Source organism: Trichosurus vulpecula, chromosome 7 (assembly GCF_011100635.1).
Source record: "Trichosurus vulpecula isolate mTriVul1 chromosome 7, mTriVul1.pri, whole genome shotgun sequence".
In the NCBI taxonomy this organism is placed as follows: Eukaryota; Metazoa; Chordata; class Mammalia; order Diprotodontia; family Phalangeridae; genus Trichosurus; species Trichosurus vulpecula.
In genome coordinates this window covers 151,442,486-151,465,240 of record NC_050579.1, presented here as the reverse complement: position 1 = coordinate 151,465,240, position 22,755 = coordinate 151,442,486, and the positions used below count along the sequence as shown (strand labels likewise).

The 22,755-nt window shown below is 40.5% G+C and overlaps 1 protein-coding gene across 1 annotated transcript; it reads left to right on the top strand.

Moving 5' to 3' along the window:
• The first annotated feature begins 11,614 nt into the window (after positions 1-11,614).
• On the top strand, positions 11,615-17,881 carry MARCKS (myristoylated alanine rich protein kinase C substrate). Its single transcript, XM_036767299.1, has 2 exons — positions 11,615-12,136; positions 14,054-17,881. Exons 1-2 carry the CDS (start codon positions 12,035-12,037, stop codon positions 15,041-15,043), a joined length of 1,092 nt encoding a protein of 363 aa, XP_036623194.1. The 5' UTR covers positions 11,615-12,034; the 3' UTR covers positions 15,044-17,881.
• The last annotated feature ends 4,874 nt before the right edge of the window (positions 17,882-22,755 follow it).

The window sequence follows — 22,755 nt, the reverse complement described above, 5'->3', positions numbered from 1 at the left end:
CTTCAAAACAACATATCACAAGAGAGTGAAAGCTGCTGATATGAGAATCAAACTGTCTCTTCTAAAGCCAATATTAAGGAGATTGCAAAAATATGTAAAACGTTGCCACTTTTCTCACTAATTTTTTTGATAATATAATTATTTTTCATAAAATGTTATTTTTAAAAAGTAATATGCTATTCTTACTTTTAAAAAAATATGAATATTTTAAAACTTATCAGCTTGTGTTTTTAATATTTTAAAATATTGATAGACATAACTCACATAAACAAAAGGTCTTTGAGGTCTTCAATAATTTTAAGTGTCCCGAGACTAAAAGTTTTGAGAATACTGATCTAGTCCCAAGGGAGGCTAGGTGGCACAGTGGATAGAGTGGTGGGCCTGGATTCAGGAAGACTCATCTTCATAAGTTCAAATCTGGCCTTAGATACCTACTAGCTGTATGACCCTGGGCAAGTCACTTAACTTTGTTTGTCTCAGTTTCTTCATCATAAAATGAGCTGGAGAAGGAAATGGTAAACCACTCCAGTATCTTTGCAAAGAGAACCCCAAATATGGTCATGAAGAGTCAGAAACAACTGAACAAGTCCAACCTCATTATCTTCAGTTAGGGAAATAGGCCTAGTGAGATTCATAGGACTTATTCAAGGCAACATAGCTTGTTAGTACTGGGCCAAGAGGAAAACCTTGGGTCTATTATTAGTATTCACATATCATTAATACTCTCTGCCCCCCTGTGTGGACCCTCTGCCTGGAGAAAAGGGACAAGGACTTCAAGGCCTCTGTTTAAATAGCGGATTCAGTACAGTTTTTACTCCCTATTTCCCACCACCAACACTGCTTTTGAACTTCTTTGGAACCAGCGAGTACCTTTTCCTTTTCACCAGCCCCCTTCAGCTTCCTTTAGTGTGCTATCTTCCCCATTAGACTGTAATCTCCTTGAGGGCATGGATTGTCTTTGTTTTTATTTGTATTTGTATCCGTTGTACTTAGCGCAATTCATGGAACATAATAAATAGATGCTTAAATATTTAATGACTGTCTTGATTATTTGATATAACTATGTGTAATATAAATATAAATATAATGCATAATATTTATTAAATTGCTTTTTCTTTGCTATTTTCTTTTATTAGGGTGAATTTATTAATACTGCTGATCACAATTGGCCCTAGCTATTCAATTTTAACTCTATAATAATTTGTAAAGTTTTGGTTTTTGCCTTTATAGCAATCATTTCCGAATGTACATCCCTTGTAATAAAGAAAAATAATTAAGTAAAATTGACAAGCTATAGAGTCTGACTGTATGTGTCATGCCCCCTTTGTAGTCACCCACATGTATTCCCTTACCTCACTAGCAAGATGTGTTTCATTAATTGCTCTCCAGGACCAAAATTGGTCATTGTAATTAATCTGAGTTTAATGGCCATAGAGCATTGTTTTGTTTTATATTATAGTAGTCATTGGCATTCAAAGCCCTTTCCCCTCCCACCTTTCCAGTCTTCTTATATCTTACACCAGCCCCAGCCTGGATTACAGAATACATGAACAACACGCTCCGTCTTCCCACATGAACAATACACTGCATTTCTCAACTCCAGGAATGGCTGTCTCTCATGCATGGAATACTCTCCCTCCTCATCTCCACTTCCTGGCTTCCATGGTTTTCTTGAAGTCCCATCCTAAATCCCACTTTCTACAGGAAGCCTTTCCCAATCTCCCTTAATTCTAGTGCCTTCGATTCCTTCATCATTTCCTCTCTATCTTCATTATAGTTTATTCATACATAGTTGTCTGCATATTGTCTCTCCTGTTAGATTGTGAGCCATAGTTGTCTGCATGTTGTCTCTCCTGTTAGATTGTGAGCCCCTCAAGGGAAAAGACTTTTTTTTTGTTACCATTTTTGTATCTCCAGTGATTAGCACAGTGTCTGGTACATATTAGGTGTTTAATATATTGCCTAAGTGTATTATTTTTCTGCTTTCATTTATTTGCTCTGCGTAAGTTCCTTTGACATTTCTTAAATTAAATTTCATTTTTTAATTAACAATAAGAGCTAACATTTATAGCACTTTGGGTTTTGCAAAGTGCTTTATATGTTAACTCGATTATTTTCTTTCTCCCGTCCTCCTTCCAATTGAAAAAGAAAACCCTTGTAGCAAATTCAAATAGTCAAACAAAACAAGGTTCCACATTAACCATGTTCAAAAATGTGTGCTTCCTTCTACATCACTTCTCTGTCAGGAAGTAGGTATCTGTATCAGTTCTTACAAGACAGGGTATGTTTCTCTGAATTCCTCATATTCATTATTTCTTAGGTTGCTACAGTATTCCATTGCATTCAAATGTCACAATTTGTTCAACTATGTCCCATTCAGTGGGTACTCATTTTGTTTTCAATGCTTTGCTACCATGAAAAGTGCTGCTATGAATATTTTGGCCCATATGGACTCTTTCTTTTCGATAAATCAGCAATAACAACGAATACTCTTGAGACTATAGAACTCTAAGAAGACATGAACCACATGGCGTTGAGTTAGCTGTGTGGTACAGCATGAAGTTTGGAGTCCGAGGACCTTGGTTTACAATTTAGCACTTCTCTCTGTTCCCCATAGACAAATTACGTTACTTTGCTGGACCTCCGTTTCCTAGTCTGCAAAATGAAAGCGGAGCTTTAAGTGGTTTCTAAATTCTCTTCCAGTTTTAGATCCTAAAGACCAAAACAAACAAACAAATAAATAAAAATTAGATAATTACGCAGAAGTTCTGAATACAAGACAGGAAGATAGCCTGAGATAATTGTTATCCTACCACCGAAGATGAAAATGCAAATCTCCTTTCTGTACTTTCAGACATTCTCCACTCCTTCCCTTTTCCCTAAGTCAGTCTTTCTCTTTGATTAAATATCAACCCTTCACCTTCCAAGTCTTGTACCTAGCTGGATTCAGCTGTTTGTAGTAATATTTTAGGTTATTGTTGTTCAGTCCATTCTGACTCTTTGTGACCTCATTTAGGGTTTTCTTGGAAAAGATATTGGAGTAGTTTGCCATTTTCTTCTCCAACTCATTTTATAGATGAGGCAACGGAGGCAAATAGGATTAAGTAACTTGCTGAGGGTCACAAAACTAATAAGTATCTGAGAGTGCATCTGAACTCAGAAGGCAGATTCCTGACTCCAGACCATCGAGCTATGCACTGCACTACCTAGATACCCTATTTTGTGAGCCAGCAGAAAAAGTCATGCTGAAAAGCCACAGTTATGTGGTGGCCACTTCATTATAATTCTCTTCTTGTAATGACAGATGTTCATGCTAACAAACCCTTTGAAACTATTCCTCTTCTCTCCCCACTAGGCGAAAAGTTGAAGGGAAGTAAGTTCTTTGGTGATCCTTAACTATCATTCAGTTTGGGTAAGAGCTCCTTTCTATCTTTCACACACACTAAAACTGAACACCTGAGAGCTACAGAACAACTACATTTTTTTTTATGCCAGGCCTATGATTTAATAAGCATGAAGACCTCCCAGTAAGGAGATCACCTCTACTAATGTAGAGAGGCACCCACTCTGAAACTTAAGAGTTGACTGGGACACTAAGGTTAAGTGACTTATCTAATGTTTCATAGCCAATCTATGTAAGGAAGCAGGATTTGAACCCAGGTCTTCCTGACTCTGAGGGCAGCTTTCTATCTCCTGTGCCGTGCTGCTTCAGTCCAGAGTCCTATAAGGAGACTAGCTGCTACCAGCTGAATTGTATAATTAACCAAGTAAGGGGGCAGGGGAGTGAGAAATTTCAACTTTATTCACCTCAAACTCCTCTTTCTTATTAGGGAATAGGATCACATAGCTAAAAACAAAATTTTTAAAAATATGTCAGATTACTCCAGTCCAAAGCCCGGTGGTTTGGGCCTTTAGGTCCTGAAAAACACAACTGGTCCTACACCTAAGCAGAGAAAGCCTCTGTAGTATGACTTGAGGAGTGCTCAACAAGTCCTTTTCTTCCCAATAAATTTTCTCTCTCCCTTCCCTACCTCCCCAATAACTTTAAAGTCATATCTTAAGAGATTTATGGAGATATGTGCATTTTGAGTGGATTAAATCATTTATTATCAGTATAATACATCAACACAGATTATTCTATCTCTCAACTTTCGGTTGCTAACTTGGGGTCCATGAACTTGTTTTTCAAACTGTTTTTATGATTATATTCAATATATTTGATTTCCTTCATAGTCTTAGGTATTTTATTTTACACATTTAGAAACATTTTTCTTAGAAGGGGTCCACAGGCTTAAATAGATTCCCAAAGAGTTCCATGAGAGAAAAAAGGTTAAGAACCTTTTGCACTAATAACTGGTGATCGATATTGGGGAAAACATGTGGAAATGTATGCTTTAATGTATGACATTAAAGAATTACCCCTACCCTTCAGGGGTATACTTAAGACACTGAAGGGAACATATAGCCTTGTGCTGGGAGACCTGATTTATCTGTATAAGATGAGATGTGATAAGAGGTGTGTATGTGTGTGTAGACACCATATTTTCTCAACTAAAAATCAAGACATACAGTCTAATAATGGATATGCTTTTTATAATGGCTTGTTAAAAATATACTTCGTTTTTTCTTGAAATTGTGACTGTCCAGGAAAACCTAGAATATATGCCATTGCAGTTTTAAACCAGAATATCCATTTAGGAAGTTACAATGTGAAATACTAGTCAGAGAAAAACGGGTATTGGCTGTCTGTTCCTAACATTCCTTGTAACTCAATTCAGTTCAACTCAGCAGGAATTTATTGAGCATCTACCACTTAAGCCAGAGTTACTACCCTCAAAGAGCTTACTTATATTTCTGCTATGATGCCTAAAACCATAAGAGGACATAGTGGCTGTTCCCTAGGTATTTGTAAACGGGTTTTAAGATTTTGCTTTTCATCATAAGAAATAGTATAGTTTTTGCTTCAGGATGCCTTTCCTAATCCCAAAATTGTGAGTGCCTCTCTGTCCCAACCCTCAAATTACCTTGTATATTTCGTTTGTTTATAGTTCTGTATGTAAAGTCTTGTCTCCTTGACAGAGAAGGTAAGCTCCCTGAGGGCAAGAATGATTTCCCTTTTGTCTTTGTCTTCCTAATACCTAGCGAAGCACTTGGCATGAGGTAGAGGCTTAACAAATCCTTGTTGATTGATTAATCTTTCCAAAACTAATCCATAAACAAGCCAGAATTTAGTCACTAGATTTCCAGAATAATTCATTTATCTCATTTAAGGCAAAACATATTACTACTTTCAAGTATCAGAAAGTATTTACGCCTTTTAAAACAGGAATGAGAAATTATTTTTTCCAAAGTCTTTGCTTAATCCTACCCGGCAAAAGTTTTAATCTAAAGCACATTTTTCTTTTGTTTTTGTTGGTTTTTTTTTTTCAGATGAATGTGTAGTATTCTGAGTGTATTACAACAAAAGAATAAATGGCTTTACAGTGTTGTGAGAGGCAAGGAACTTGATCTTTCTTAATGTGTAACTGTTGATTACTTTTCTTCATTTACTTGTTTGTTACCCCTGAAAATAAGGAAGAGAAACCCCCTACTCTCTTTAATTGTAACAGTTTTTCTAAAACTTTCACTTTGCACTCAAGGGATGAAATAGCATAAGGCATTTAAGGAAAGGGTGATTTCAGTCAAAATTAGGGGGAGGGGGAAGGGAAGCTCTATCTGATTTCCAACTTCATATTTTTTCTTTCTTTTGTTTATTTTGTCCAAAGGATACGAAACTATGTGGTTCTCAACAGATACCAAAGCTCTTTCCAAATAGGAGCCTTACTAAATCCAACTGGTATTTCTGAAGAGGCATAGATACTGATATCTTCCTGCCCCTGGTAGAATTTCATTTTCTAATGATGATCTACCTATCTGGAGCGAATCTAGCATTCCAAAAAATCCATTCCTATTGTGGATGTGTTATTTTCTAGTCTTTTCAGATCAGATTAGAAGTGATTCTTTGATGTTTTCATAGCTTCCAAAGTCTTCCTGTCTGACTGAAAGTAAAGAATGTTGTAGCTTGGAGGTGGTACTGGGCTAAAGGTGAAGAATGTCCTAGTTTTGGGCTATGCCAATTAAAACCAATTGTAGTCTTTCCATGCAATCCTAGAAACTGTTCTGCTTTATTCAGTATATATAAGCAATTTATATTTCCTTTATGTTTCTGGTTTGAGAAATTTCTAAGGTTGTGAATCCAAACATTTTGATCATTTGAGGTGTTTTATTTTTTTTTAACCTTAGCTTTAATACAGTAAACCAGCACATTATAAGTACAGAATTACAAATGTCATGGTGCAGCAGATCACATTTTATTTCTGAACAGATATGCATTATTTGCTTTAAACCCTGAAAGCATGAAGGGTTTGTATAGGTAGGATGCAAGAGGGCTGGGGATGGGAGGGTAGGGGCAGTGGATATGTCTTGGGGGGTGCTTGGTGGTGGTGGTAGCGGTGGAATTTATGTTGAGGATTAAGGAATTTTACATAATGATCCATCATCATCAGGATTAAACCAAGTCTGAGGGACTATGCAAACTGGAATTAGAAATCCTAGATTTCATAGTTATATGAAATAAAAGACTTTATAGGGTCCAAATTAAATGTGCTCATGGCATCAAGAGAGACATGGCAGAGTAGATCTAAGAGCAAGCTAAAGAGCTAGGAGTAAGACTCTGGGTTTAACTCCTGCCTCTGACTAGGACTGGCTGTGTCACCCTTGGCAAATCTCCTGACTACTCATTGCCCTAGGCAACTCTTTAACACTATTGGTAGAGGGAGTTTCCTCCTGGGAATTCTTTATAAGAAATGAAATCATAGGTCTATTTCTTGTCTCCATAGCATTTAATAGTACCCTCTTTTGGCTCAATTTGATTCATAGAAGCCACTGCTCTATGCAGAGCCCTGTATTAGGTACTGAATGAGACTTAATAATTCTGGAACTTTAGCTATAATAAACTCCGTGAAGCCAGAGCCCTCTTTTCTTCTCCCTCCAAATTATTTCACTTGATGATCTCATTAGCTCCCATGCATTCAATGATCATCTCTATGCAGATGATTATCAAATCAGTTTATTTAGCCCTAAACCCTTTCCTGGCTTCCAGTCCTCTATTTCCCACCACCTCTTGGGCATATCCAGCTGGATATTCCAAAGACTTCTCAACCTAACATGTCCAAAGCAAAACTCCTTACTTCTCTCCCCAAACTCTCTCCTCTTCCTAACTTTCCTATTGCTGTCAAGGTCACCACCACTACACCCCGCCCCCCAGTTACCCAGGCTTAAGACCTAGATGTCATCTTTGACTTCTCACTCTTTCACACCATGTTCTTTCCCCTCCTCCTGCCCCCATATCCAAGCAGTTGCCAAGTACTGTCAATTCTACCTTCAAAACCTCTCATATATGCCTCCCTTCTCTTCTCTGATGTTGCTACCACCCCTTCTTCAGCCCCCCTGCCCCCCCACTCCTTCATTAAACTCCAGTAGCTCCCTATTACTTCAGGATCAAATATAAAACCTACTGCTAAGCTTTTAGAACCCTTCATAACCTGCCTCTTCCCTAGCTTTTCTGTCTTCTTCCACCTGACTTCCCTCCATGTACTTACTCCTGGATCCAGTGACACTAAGACTCTTTGCTATTCCTCACATGAGATATTCCCATCTCTTGACTCAAGTGAATTTTCTCTAATTGTCCCCTCTGCTTTGGACTTCTCTCCCTCCTCTTCTCATTATTTACCTGGCTTCCCTTCAGATACCTGCTAAAATCCTACCAACTGGAAAAAGTCATTCCTGTTCTCTTTATTCCACTACCTTTCCTCTGATATTACCTCCAAGTTATAGGACATTTTTCATAGTTTCCATGTTGTCTCTCACCTTAGATTATGAGAACCTTGAGAGCAGGAAATGTTTTTGCTTTTCTTTGTATCCCAGAGTTAGGGCAATGTTTTGGAACATAATAAATGCTTCTTGATGTGACTATGTTTTATCTAAACTTTGTGTTTCATCCAACATTTATTAAATTAAATTGAACTGAGCCAAATGGAAGATATTGTTAGCTACGATGGCCATATTTAATTTGGAGGCTAGAGAGTGCTTCTCAGGTAAGTTTTTGGCTATTTTATATCATAATCATCAGTTAATTTCTTCCATACACTTCCCTCTTCTCCTTTTTCCTATGCTGAATTTGAAATAAATCTTTTTTTCTGTTTTTAAATGTTTTATCAAGTGATGTATCATTCCAAAGTGAACAATTTCACAAAACAAACTTTTCTATTCCCCAAAGTAATGGAATACTGTGTCCATCTATCTGGAAATATCCTTGTTGATGGGACAATACACTCTGAAGACAAAGGCCTTTCCACTTTCTTTCTTTCTTTCTGGGCATAGGTTACAGATGCTAATTTATCATGCATCTTTCAAACCTTTTAAAGGCAAATTTCAGATTTTCTCTGTGGGGCGCCAGTGAGAGCCTCAGATTTATGCAACCATCTATTTGGGGTTTTCACTTTTTACTTTCTGTGTCAGAAAACCAAACTCCGGAGAAACTTCCAAATCTGTACTATATAGCTTGTAATTGGACTACTACCTCTTTCTTAGTCAAAATGAGTCTAACCTTTTCTACAAGTCTGCTACTTTTAAGTTAGAAATGTCTCTTCTCATTTTGCTCCTAGCCTACCCTCTGTATTCATCCCTCTTTCTTTCATTCACTTTCTTTCTGTGTTGGAAATCCATTTTCTCAATCTAGTCTAATATCCCTGCCTTTTCACATGGCTTCCTTTGGAAGCAGTTGGCGGTTATTTCACCACTCCGCCCCACCCCCACATCACTTCACAATCCCAAAATGTTTTCTTCTTTTCTGTCGTCTCCCTCTCCCCTACAGTCCCATTCCCATCAATACTGTTTTCAAGCAACCTCGATGTGGGAAACTATCTTTTGCACGAAACTAGGAAACCTCTCCGGGGGAATTTAGCCTATGTATTTTTTCTCACTTGCCTCCTCCAACCCAACGCTACCACAAGCTAGGCTGGTTCCCTCTGGTCCCCCAGTTGTTCCGCGTCTTCCTTCGCTTCCCCCTCCCCCCATCCAATCCGGACCCGCCACCCCCTCCCGAGTCCATCTGCTTCTGTGTCTGTCTCCTTGTCTCTCACTCCCTTCCCTCTTTGCCCTCCCTTCTCCACCTCCCATTCTGCCCCCAACACTCTGAGCGCCAGCTCCGCCCCTCCAACCCACCCCCAGTAGCTCAGAATCTTCTCCGGCCGTTGCCAGGACAACCAGTCGATACCAAGCAAATAGGCATCCTGCTAAAGAAAGGGGTGAGGGGGGGTGAAGCAATACAGCAGCTTGGTAACAAAGAAGCAATAAAAGCAGCCCCCAAATGGAGAGCAGAAGACGAGTCTGCGAGAAAATCTGAAATCGAGCACGGTTCTGTTTCTTTGTGCATGTGTTGGAGGAAAGACATCTTTCTACACAGCTAGGAACCACGTCAGTTTAAAAACGGGGCGGGGGTTGAGGGGGCACAGAAAAAGAGTATGTTTCCAGTTTTCTGGGGGAAGAAAATCAACAGCTTTAAACGCTCATTTCACAAACGCCTGGATGCTATTGGATTTGCCCAGTTTACGTTTCAGTTTGGGACTCTCCAGCTATTGCGAGGGATTCGAATTTTCTTCCATCACTCCAGCCGATCTCTTGGCCAGCGTGCTCCCATAAGGGTGATAAGATATGTTTATTGGCAAGATGCACTTCTACGAAAATGTATTCACATCAGCTCTGGGGGAATATAATTTCGTGATTGAATAATGCATCAGAGTGAACTAGACTGTACAAAACTGAATCTCCACGTACGCTGTTCAGCTTGGTGATTTTCAAAGACATACTCGAACAAAGAAGGATTGGCTGAACCAACCGTCTTTGACACTCTGAGAGTGTGACCCATTTCCCTACAATAAGCAGAAAATAAAGCTGTTTGAAAATTCAGAGCCAGCGTCCTTTTGTGCTTTCTGACCGGGAGGAATTAACTAACTGTTCCTTGGGCTGTTTCTCACCTCAAGCAAAGTGAAAGCGAGTGTTCACTTCGGGATGACGAAATGCAACCAAGAAACGGTGGTCGGATTTTGCCACAAGTGTAACCTTTGGGGACTAAAATGCGGGTGGGAGGGCTGCTACGCTTTCTGGAATGTTAAGTTCTTGATTATTTTAAAATACTTTGAAGCATTATCTTGTCATACACAAATAAAGTACAGTATTTTCAGTGCCAGGGAATACCAGGACAATCTGTGTGATTTAATATCGTTTTAAACTAATACTAAATCAATTAGAGCAACCTTTTCCCCTCATCCAATTCGAGTCAGGCTAGATAGCAATTCAGTGATCTCTACGCAGTCTCTTTTCATACAGACAATTTCCTCCTTTAAACGAAAGAATCGTCAATCCTGTTGCCTAGGATTTCAACCCTGCTTTTTCCCCCTCCAACACACACACACACACACACACACACACACACACACACACACTCACTCTCTCTCTCTCTCACACACACCCCCAAAACCACCACCACGCACGCGCGCCCCCGCGCGCACACATATTGTAAAAGAAAGAAAAAAAAATTTGATCTTGGCTGCCTAAAACGATCCGTACTGAAGTGAACTGCATTCAAGCTATAAACATGGACTCATACACGTCAGAGATGTGTCATTTCACTTTAACTAAAGATGCATTAATTCTGTAGTTTCGTCCACTGATAAAATGCAAGCAAATCCATCTTTCACAAACAGTCCCCTCTTCAGAAAAGTGTATGCACATGTGCACATATGAATGTATATATGTATACATTTAAATCACTAAACTAGTATAACACGACTAGAGAATTCGATAAAAGCCATAGGCTAATCGCTAAATATTTTATTTCATGCCAATATTGACACGGATAGGGGGAGGGGTATGGCTGCCACTGCTGCTTTTGCATTTTTCACATCTGGCCTACAGACCAACTAATTCTAACTCGTGATCTCGTTGGACGAAACTCGATCTTCGTGGTTTAAATACATTCCAAATCGGGTTGATTTAACAATTGCATCGAATTAAAAGGCAAGCACTGTTCACTATCTGTTGATCCTATATGGAACACAGAGAACACATTGCAAAAACAAACACCAGCGAAACCATTGTCTTTAGGTTAACATACGTACATACACCAGAACACATACTCAACACGCAAAAGGGAGGGAGGGAAGGTAGAGTGTGGTGAAGCATTTAGACAGAGATATAGACTGACGAGAGTCACAGCAAGTCAAGTTAACCCACTCCCCGCCCATAACTCCCCCCCCCCGTGTTAATTAATTCCAAACAAAGCAAGCCAATAAAGTGATGCATTATTATTTGCAAGCGGAGGGAGACGAGAGGCATGTATTTTTAATTGATTTATTTATTTGGAGGGCATTAATTCTCAGTCTTAGGCTGATTTTCAAATCGTTTGCAAAACGCGGCTCCATTGTTCGCTCCAATTGCAAGCCCAGCCCCCTCCTTTGTGTGGCGGCGCCGGGATTGGTCGGCTGCGGGCGGGGGCTGCCGTCAGCGCTCGGGAAGCCCATTCATCTGTGCACTTGGGCGTTGGACTCCGCATCTTATTAGCAACCAGGGAGATTTCTCCATTTTCCCCTTGTCTACAGTGCGGCTACAAATCTGGGATTTTTTTATTACTTCTTTTTTTTTTAAAAAACTACACCTGGGCGCCTTTTTTTGTGCTCGACTTTTCCCCCTTTTCCCTCCCTCCTATGCTGCTGCTTTTTGATCTCTTCGACTAAAATTTTTTATCGGGAGTGTATATAATCGGTTCTGTTCTCTCTTCTCTTCCACCACCCCCATCCCCCCTCCCTCTGGTGTGTGTTGCTGCTGCTGCTGCTGCTGCTACTGCTGCTGCTGATCGCCCAGTATTTATACCAACCCAAGGCTCTTTGTTTCCCCCCTTTTGGATCTGTTGAGTTTCTTTGTTGAATAAGCCAGCATGGGTGCCCAGTTCTCTAAGACCGCTGCAAAAGGAGAAGCTGCTGCTGAGAAACCCGGGGAAGCAGCAGTAGCTGCATCGCCTTCCAAGGCAAACGGACAGGTAAATTGAACACTTGGTTTTATTTACTTATTTGGTGTCTTCTCTTTCCCTTGTCTCACCCCCTTTCTTTCTCTTGGGTTGTGCCTTGGGCACATTCGGTGGAAAAGGAGCATGGCCGGATTCTAGTCTCAAACTTGAATGAAAAAGGATAGTTTGCACTGTTCATTCCTCATAGGAGATGCCTCCCCGCCATCAGGAATGGTTCCTGGCGAATTCTATAGTGTATGTGGAAGAGTAGTGTTTTCATTTAAAATGGCGTGGTTTTGAGCTTGGTAAAACATGATTAGCTTGGTGTCTCTCCTCCCCTCCCTGTTAGTCCAGGTTGTCTTTTCCTGAAGGCATTGTGTTTGAGTAGCTGAGATGGTTTTCGTTGTGGCTCGTTTGCCATAGTTTTTTCTTAACGGAGTGGTGGGGGGGGGCAGTGTTTTGGGGGTCCTTGGATGCCGGCGGCAAAGATAGGAAAAAGGAGCCTCAAGGCACCTTAAAATAAGATGCCTTATTTTTAAGCAGTTGAAGCGTGCTTCGTAGCGCTCGGTTCAGAGGCTTTGTGGTTGTTGCTAGTTGAAGACATTTGGGGGGAGGGAGAAAGAAGCTTGCCTTTAGTTACTTTGCTGTTTCTTACACCGCTGCCGCCCCCCTCCCCCCAGCTCTAAATCTTTATTTTTAGGAAGCTGTGGGATTACAAGGCCATTTGATCTTTTTTTTAAATGCCCCCCCCCCCAACACTGGAAAGTCCCTATCTCTGTCCCTTCAAAAGGGAATTGGGAGTGGGAGGGGAACGAAACGGTGGATACTATGTGTTTGGTTCTGTTGGGTTTGCTTGGCGTTTTGGTCGCTGGCATCTCTTGCCAGGGCTGCTGACCACCTTGTCACTGCTTTCCAGCTTGTTCGGATGGCCTCAGTTACCGCACGAGAGGTTGGTTATGGGTGGCTGCATTTAAAACACCGAGGCACCCACCACGCCTCTTTTCCTAGAGCAGATGCTGTTACTTCGCCTTGACCAACCCGGGCAGGCTCTGAACCCGTTAAAAATGCAAAGACAGCCGCCGGGGCGCGGGAGGGGGGCGCCCCAAGCTTCACAGAATCGCACGAAAGTGGGAGGAAAAAGAAAAGGGGGGGGAAAGAGGAGGGAGGGAGGGAGCGAGCGAGCTGGAGGAAGAGACCCGCAAGATACTGCGTTTCCTTTCTTGTTGGCTCCAACCGGATTGGAAGGGAGGGGAGCAATCTGAGCTTTGTTCGGCTTGCTCCTCAGCAGCGCTGCCGCTGGACGAGAAGCGAGCTGGGGAGCTCCGGGGCGCAGCGGCAGAGCAGGCAGGCCTAGCGGTCCCCGCCCCCGAACCCGGCGGGCCCAGGCCCACCGGGCCTGCACGGGTGGAGCCACAGCGCCCTCTGCCGGCGCAGGCTTTCCCCTGCCTAGCCAGGCCCCTACTCTTGGGAAGCGGGCCCTTCCTATGGTCGCGAAGCTCTCTCCCTGTGTTTGTTTTGAGTGGGAAGGTTGGGCGGGGGGTAGGGGGGGAGGGGGAGGGAGGAGAAGAGAAAAGGGGTCATCTCCCAAGCAGTTCGGCTCCCCCCATGCCTTAGCCAAGTATTTTTCCTGAGGACGCCCTGATACTACGCCCCCCCCCATCTTCTTTTAATTTTTAAAGGCCGCGGGAGGAGAGGGGCAAAGGAGTGATGGGGTTTTACAGAAAATGCACTTTTGATTTTGGACTCTTCTTCCCCTCTCCCTCCAATGCCCCCGGGGAGGGGGAAACCCGGCGAGAGTCCCGAGCGGGGGTTGGTCGGCCAGCCCCTTCCCCTGGATGTTGGTTTATTGCTGCAGGGTCTCCCTCCCCTCGCGGGGGGAAGGGGGGAGGAGAGGGAGCCCCGGGACGTCGCAGCTCGTGTGACCCACTCCCCGCTTCTCTGCCCTTGCAGGAGAACGGCCACGTGAAGGTGAACGGCGACGCTTCTCCGGCGGCCGCCGAGCCGGGCGCCAAGGAGGAGCTGCAGGCCAACGGCAGCGCCCCGGCCGCAGACAAAGAGGAGTCGGCGGCGGCGGCAGGCGCTTCCCCGGCGGCCGGGGCCGACAAGGAGGAGGCGGCCGGTTCCCCCGAGGCCCCAGCGGCGGCCGGGAGCCCCAGCGAGAAGGAGGCCCCGGCGGTGGCGGCAGGAGCCGGGGAGGGCGAGGGCGCGGAGCCCGCGTCTCCCACCGCGGCCGAAGGAGAAGCGGCGTCGGCGTCATCGTCGTCGTCCCCCAAGGCGGAGGACGGGGCGACGCCATCTCCCAGCAGCAACGAGACCCCGAAAAAAAAAAAGAAGCGCTTTTCCTTCAAGAAGTCCTTCAAGCTGAGCGGCTTCTCTTTCAAGAAGAACAAGAAGGAGGCGGGCGAGGGCGGCGAGGCCGAGGGCGCGGCCGGGGGAGCTGCGGGCCCCGCCGCCGCCGAGGGCGGGAAGGACGAGGCCGCGGGTGCGGGCCCGGCCGCCGCTCCGGGCTCCGCGGCTGCCCCCGAGGCCTCGGCGGCCGCGGGTGGGGAGGAGGCCGGCGGGCCGAGCGATGAGGCCGCGGGCGGGGAAGAAGCAGGTAGCGGGGCCGGCGGCGACGCGTCCACGCAGGAGGCCAAGGCCGACGAAGCCGCGCCCGAGAAGGCGCCCGCGGGGGACGAGGTCAAGGGCGCCTCGTCTGACGAGGCCAAGAAGGCCGAGGAGAAGGCCGCCGCCGTCGAGGAGGCCCCCGCTGCGGCCTCGTCGGGCGCTGAGAGCCCCGCGGCCGCCGCCCCCGAGGCCGAGGCGGCCAAAGCCGAGGAGCAGCAGCCCCCCGCAGCAGCAGCCACAGCCACAGCCTCGACAGCCTCAGCAGCCCCCACACAGGAGGCCCCGTCCGAGTCCAGTCCAGAAGCCCCCCCAGCCGAGGCGGCAGCAGAGTAAAAGGGCAAGATTTTTTGAGATAATCGAAGAACTTTTCTCCCCCCTGTTTGTTTGTTGGAGTGGTGCCAGGTACTGGTTTTGGAGAACTTGTCTATAACCAGGGATTGATTTTAAAGATGTCTTCTTTTTTTAATTTTTGCTTTTTTTTTTTAAAGAAAAAAAAAACAATTTTTTTCCTCCCTCCCCACAGATCCCATCTCAAATCATTCTGTTACCACCATTCCAACAGTTCGAGGGAGAGTTTAAAACACCCCTCTCTCTGCCTTGTTCCTTTTATTTTTTTGCATCAGTATTAATGTTTTTTGCATACTTTGCATCTTTATTCAAAATGTAAACTTTCTTTGTCAATCTATGGACATGCCCATATATGAAGGAGATGGGTGGGTCAATAAGGGATATCAGATGAAGTGATAGGGGCCACAATGGGGAAATTCAAGTGGTGCATAAAATTGCCAAGATGATGTGCCACAAGAAATGATGATGTAAAGGGGTTAGTCTTTTTTTAAAAGAAAACTTATTACGATGTATTTTGAGAGGCAGGCGTTCTATAAGGTTTACAACACTAAGAAGGAAAGAAAAAAAAATCAATACCCAGATTAAAAAAAAAAATCATAGTCTTAGGAGTTCATTTAAACCATAGGAACTTTTCACTTATCTCATGTTAGCTGTACCAGTCAGTGATTAAGTAGAGATACAAGTTGTATAGGCTTTATTGTTTATTGCTGGTTTATGACCTTAATAAAGTGTAATTATGTATTACCAGCAGGGTGTTTTTAACTGTGACTATTGTACAAAAACAAATCTTGATATCCAGAAGCACATGAAGTTTGCAACTCTTTTCACCCTGCCCATTTTTGTAAAACTGCAGTCATCTTGGACCTTTTAAACACAAATTTTAAACTCAACCAAGCTGTGATAAGTGGAATGGTTACTGTTTATACTGTGGTATGTTTTTTGATTACAGCAGACAATGCTTTCTTTTCCAGTCGTCTTTGAGAATAAAGGAAAAATCTTCAGATGCAATGGTTTTGTGTAGCATCTTGTCTTATCATGTTTTGTAAATACTGGAGAAGCTTTGACCAATTTGACTTAGAGATGGAATGTAACTTTGCTTACAAAAATTGCTATTAAACTCCTGCTTAAGGTGTTCTAATTTTCTGTGAGCACACTAAAAGCGAAAAATAAATGTGAATAAAATGTATAAATTGGTTGTGTTTCTTTTATGGATGCTCTGAACAGTCAAAGAGGCTTCCAGTCTGCTAAATTTGTGTGGAGGAAAATCTTGCATGCCATCAAAAGTAAATTTTTGGTTCTTAATTACTTATTCACTATTTCATAGTAAGCAATATCACATTGCATACAAGATTTTAGCCATCCTATGTCAAATCTGTGACATGATATTAATTTCTCAGTAACTTAATCCTCATTAAAAAAAACTGTACTCATAACTTTACTTTGTAAATATATAGCATGCCAGATTATTGCCTCTTGAGACGTGATGTGATCCTAAAGGGCTTCTTGGAATGTTTAACGTGAGAATTTCCTAAATCATTTTGTCATCTTGCTCCTTCAAAAAACCTATGTTTTGTATTGAGTCAGCTTTTGCAGATGAGTCATGAAAAATGGCAGAATTTGTATTGAAACTGGTTGCTTGGTATTTGCCATTGTAACTGCTTGGCTCTTGGCTAACTTCCAAAGTATTGCTCAGGGCATGTGTTATACCTTAATAAAACAGTAGGCTTATGTAAAAGGTAGTAATGGTGTTGAATGGAGGAGATTGAAGTGTTGTTTTTAAGTTTATAGGAGAGTTTAGCATTTGCCTCAATTTAAAATTTTCGGCAAAAAGTTGGAAGCAATTATGATTTAGTTTATGAGGGTGACACATTAGCACCTTGTTCCCTAAAGGAAAAGACAAAGTTAAGAATCTAATACTTAAAGCTTACCTATTATTCTGCTCTGTTTACTACCCTACTTATGACTGGGTGTTTTCTATTCCCTCTTTTATTCCAAATTGAAATGTATAGTTTAGGATCTGTATCAAATACTATGACTTCATTTCATGGAGAGAAAGAGTACACACCTGTTCTTGCTGCCTTTAATAGGAGGAGCAGTCTTTCCATGCTGTTTTTTTTTTATTAGTGTTTAACATGGCTATAAAGTCCAAAACTTAGCACACTTGTGTAACAAATAACTACAAGAGGTTAGATTTTTATATGTCTTAATAGAAGATTTACACATTCTTTTTAAAAAAAATAGACAAAACCTTAAGGTGGGAACTGTATTACTGTTTTACAGGTTCCACCCTAGAATTCCCAAATCAGTATATTTGCAGCCCCTAGTTGGCCAGAATAGTCTTGGAATGGTGGTTTCATAGCTTTGGAGTCAAGTGAATGGTAAACTCTACTGTTATTCTGGAGTTGCTGAGATCTATTGTTTTGAATAGATGATTTATTAACTGCTGCCAAAAAGTCAGCAGGGCACTTATGAAGGTGGTAACTTTTCTGTCCTAGTGATGAAATGAAATTTCACATATACCCTTTTATTTACATTTTTGTACATCTTAATGTTATCTAAAGGGGGAAATGTTAATATGGGCTCTCGTTTTTTGTAACTAGGAATAAAATTTAAAGATTAAATAAAATTAAGTACAGTAATGCTGTTGTACCATTTAGTATTGTCTACTACCACTACAATGTTTGTTGGCAATTGCCACTGCTTCAAAATGTTTCAGCCAGATGCAAATATCGTACCAACTAATATTACCATCACTGGTTAGTGCATTTGTTGGAAAATCCAAATTTCCATTGTGTAAAATAAAGCTTTTATCTGCTGGTGTAATCAAGGTCTACTGGAATAAGATTAAATGCAGGTTTTACAAAATAGAGACTTTTATTGCAAACTTACTGTTGGATGAAAAGTCCTCTATTAATATAGGAGGGATTAATAGTTGAAATTAGTCATTAATACATAGCTAATGAAAGATTGCCTAGGATTTCAAATACGACAGCTTTTTTATCTTTGAAAAAATTGGCCATTTTGCATCCTTTCCTCTAGATAAGTGCAGCTGCATTAAGAACCCTAGTAAGCTTAATTCACAAGGGATGGGAGGAGAAGAGGCTTTTTTCTGGTACATAGGTCCAGTGGCTTACGTTATTTTTAGAGATTTTACTGGAAGTTCCTGGTTATGGGTAAATCACAAAGTACCCACCAAAAAGAATTTTTAACAAAGTCAGCAGTTAGCTTACTCTTTATTTTACCTAAAGTCATCCCATTAGTCAAAATAATATTCATCTACATTTTCTAACCAATAAGAATATGCTTAAAGCAGAAGGCATCAAAGGGGAATGCTGTGGGTGCTATCAACCAACAAATGATCCATTCCCTGCTGACTGATTCTAGTATGAACACATTTTATTTAAATGAGTACTTAGTGCCAAGCTACTTGGAAATAAGTGTAATGTGAATTTAAGCAACTTTCTATTAAGCTTTATGTTTTGTGTGTTTTGGCTCTTGATTCATTTGAATATATGTGCATATATATATATATATGCATGTACACATAACATATAGACACAGGCTTGCATATGTGGAGCAGGGATGAGACAACTGAAGTTAGATCACAGAGTTGCTGCCATTTTAACTTTGATAGTAGTAAAATGGATTACTTAAGCATTCTGAAATTCTTACTATTATTTGGCTAGACATTTTCACACTTTTAGATAATTTAGCAAAGAATAAAATCCTCTAGTGACAAATATGAGGGATGGCTATAAAGAAATGAGATCAATTTTAACTCAGATTTCAGAATGTTACACTTCAGAGTAATCACCCTGAGTAGTGCTCCTTTCCATTGCTTGAACTCTGGAACCGTTCACACAACAAAATCATTTTCAGTATTTATGGTCCCCAGTTTTTACCAAAATACTATTAACTAGATTGGACATCTACTTAATGCACCAAAAATGGCTTTTGAACAGAAATTTATGCCTCAGTGGATAAAGATTTGCCAGCAGTGAGAATATTTTTTAAAAAAACGTATCTTGGGCTGTGAAGGCAATTCCAAAAGAGGAGTTCCAAAAATGCTTTAAGAAATTACAGCATCATTTGTTTGGTGCATAGTAAGTGTTTAATAAATGCCTTTTGCATTCATTCATTTGAACAAATGCAGTTTCCCAAAGAGTACTTTCAAGAGGATGAAACTAATTTGAATGCCCGATTTCTTACCTTTGTTAAATCAGTTATGTTACTTCATAGTCTCAGGGTATGTGTGTGATACCATGGAAATGTAACTTGACTCAAAACAGTAGAGTTATATATTCCGTCTATAAATTTTTAGAAGGTAGCTTTATTCAATGCAAGATAGGTAGCATTGTTTATTGTAACTTTTCTAGAGCCTTAATACAATCAGATGTGGACAGATATCAATAGCTGACAGGTCTGGCCTTTCAGAATCAAATAAAATCTTCAGTCAGTATTCAGAAATTAAATGAATTCGGAAGAGTTCAGGTGAGGTCACTTTAAAATGGAGAAGCAACTTAAAACAATATATTTTTTTCTACAATAACTATGCAGTATTGAAAAACAAGAAGTATAAATTCCTGACAAGGTAATATGCAATACCATTTACAATATTTTGCTTTCTTTCAATGGACACTCATTCTTTTCTTGAAATAGACTACAAACCAAATTACTAGACGGCTAAGTCCCATTCTTCTCAACCTAGCTCTATTCTTTTCTTGGCCTGCTCCTTCAAAATAAGGGAATTTAACAACAGCCAACGCCACCCCACCCCCACCCCCCACTCCCAGGAAAAGACAATGTTGAAACCTAGAATGGCATTGCTTCAGGAAGTATTTGCAAGACTATGAAAGGAAAACTGAAATCATTACTTTGGCATACGCTGACAACACAAGATACTGGACAACAGAAAATACAGTCACCTAGTCTGAAAACAGCAGTTTACAAGAATTTTGAGAGAAACTTGACTCCCTCCAGAAAAAAAGACTACCTTTCAGGGACTCTATTTAAATTATTTGAAAAAAATTAAATTTTAAAGGTAGTTTTTTTTAACCTATGATTGTGTAACATGAAGGACATTTTTGTTATCAAGGAAATTATAGTTCAAGCATATAAATGTGGACCTAAAAAGGAAAGGTTTTTATAAGTTATACTGCTTGATCTTACACTTTTTCACTGGTTGGATACCTTCTTTTAATGAGCACTTTCAATCTGCATAATTTTAATCAATGGTATTAACTGTACTAAAACGGAAAACCTGCATCCAAAATGCTCCTGCCAAGAAAATATGAAATATGGAGAACTAATATTTGTATCATTGAGAGAAAGCATTGCTGGATCCAACTCTTTTCAGGCAATGAATAAAATATTTTTTCAAGGTGTTTTCCCCCCTTCTTTTTCAGCCTCTATATTTGAGTGTTTTAAAAATTTGTAAAGCCTGTATACCTCTCATTATAATTAGCAACAGTAAATATTCGCCATTATAGCAAATCTTGACAGTAAAAATCCCATTTTCAATTCTTTTGCTTTGGTAGAATTAGAACTCATAACATTGCAGATTTCAGGTACTGGCAATGGCCTTTCAGAAGTATATTTGGCAAAGAAATATAGAAGCATTTATTTAACAATTACTGTTGCAGCTGCTACTACTACTATTACTGCTACTACTACTACTACTACTACTACTACTACTACTACTACTACTGTTGCTTCTGCTCTTGCTGCTCCTATTAGTACTACTACTAATACTATTACCTTTTCTTGAGAAGTTTAAATAATAACTGACCTGTCCTCATCAGGTAAGAGCTATTGCTAACTTAGGATTTTTATAAAGCCAAGTTCCAAAAGTGCTTTTAAAAAGTAAGGTTAGAGATGCCTAAAAGTGGAAAATATGACTTAAGGACCAGATATGGTACAATTGAAAGAGTAGTGACTTGGAGTTAGAAGAACTAGGTTCAAATTCTGGCTGTGATGCTTGTGTGACTGTGGGTAAGTCACTTAATTTTTCTGAGCCTGAAGTCCTACATCTGTAAAAGAGGGAAGACAATATTTGGACTAGCTTCCTCATAGGATTCTTGTGAAAGGAAGTTTTTTATAGACCTTAAGCTGCTAAAAATAAAACAACAACCAAAAAACCATAGGGTATATTATTTAGTGCTTACTGTATACTCCAGGGAAGTTTGCTTTTAACTGGGTATTTGCAGAAAACTGAGAACCACATTTGGAGAGATCATATGGCATGTCATAAATAATGCTTGCCACTTCTGTAAATATATAAAATGAGGGAGTCCCCAGTACCTGAAATTTTATGAAGATGATTGAGTAAGGGCTCAAATGTAAAAGAGATCTGCATTTTAAACTGGCTTGGTTTTAAGCAGTTAATGAATAATATCAAAAATAAGTCCTGTGTAATGAGATCCTGACATGGAAATATTGTAGGAAAAGGTAGTGCTTAACCAACAATCCAAAGAATCTTACAAGCTGCAAAAAAAAAGTTGGATTTTCTCCTAATTGACAATTTCCTTCATTATTTCATTACTGTGGAAAAGGAGAATGACGGTGTAAGAATGTAATTGATATTTACCATGTGAATCGACAAGATACACACCAAAAAATGATCAAGAAAAGGAAGAGCCAGAAAACAGCTTAGGTTTGGTGATAAACTTATTCTACAGGATGAAGGAGTAGTATATAGGGCATTTGTTTTTTCAGAAGCATATCAGAAATAAACAAATTCAACAGAGGATGTTAGGGGTCAGGAAGGTCAAAGGGAACTTTCTCTTTGTTTTAGTCAGCAATGAGAAGGGGAAAAAATTTCATGTATTGTCTTTATTCTTCATGGTTAGAAAATTTTACCAAATTGTGAAATATGTATTAAACAATTATCACATAATTTAGGTGAAAAATAGCAAATTAGGTGCTAGGTCCTCATTTGTAAAAAGATGATATTAATAGCCCCTACCTCACAGGGTTGTTGGGAGGGCCAAATTAACTAATATATGTAAAATTATTTGCATGCCTTAAGGAATTATATTACATGTTACCTATTTTTATTAATATTTGATAAATATCCACAAGTCCCCATTGGGATGCTATACACAAAAATTTCCAGTCCAATTTTTCCTCTTGACCAGTGCATTACAGTCATAATGTAGTGTTCCTATAATCTATCACTGTGTTGTCTTATTTAAAGGAGTAGGGAATGGCTTTTTTCCCCTATTTTTTAACATTTTTCTTTAAAATTTCAAGTTCCAAATTCTATCCCTCCCTCTCTCCATATCTCTGTCCCCTTCCCTTCCCCCTCACAGAAACAGGAAGATATAGACTATAGATTATACATGTGCAATTATGTAAAATGTTTCCATAACAGTCATTTTGTACAAGAAGACTTGAATAAAAGAAAAAAGTGAAAAACATCATGCTTCAGTCTATATTCAATCACTATTAGTTATTTCTCTGGAGGCATTCATTATTAGTCTTTCGGGATTTTCTTGGATCATTGTATTGCTGAAAACAGCTAAGTCGTTCATCAAACAATATTGCTTTTACTGTGTATAATGTTCTCCTGGTTCTGTTCACTTCACTATACATCAGTTCATTTAAGTCTTTCCAGGTTTTTCTGAAATCATCCTGTTTTGTCCTTTCTTACAGCACAATAATAGATAATGGCTTTTTTTTAAAGAAATCTTAAAAGT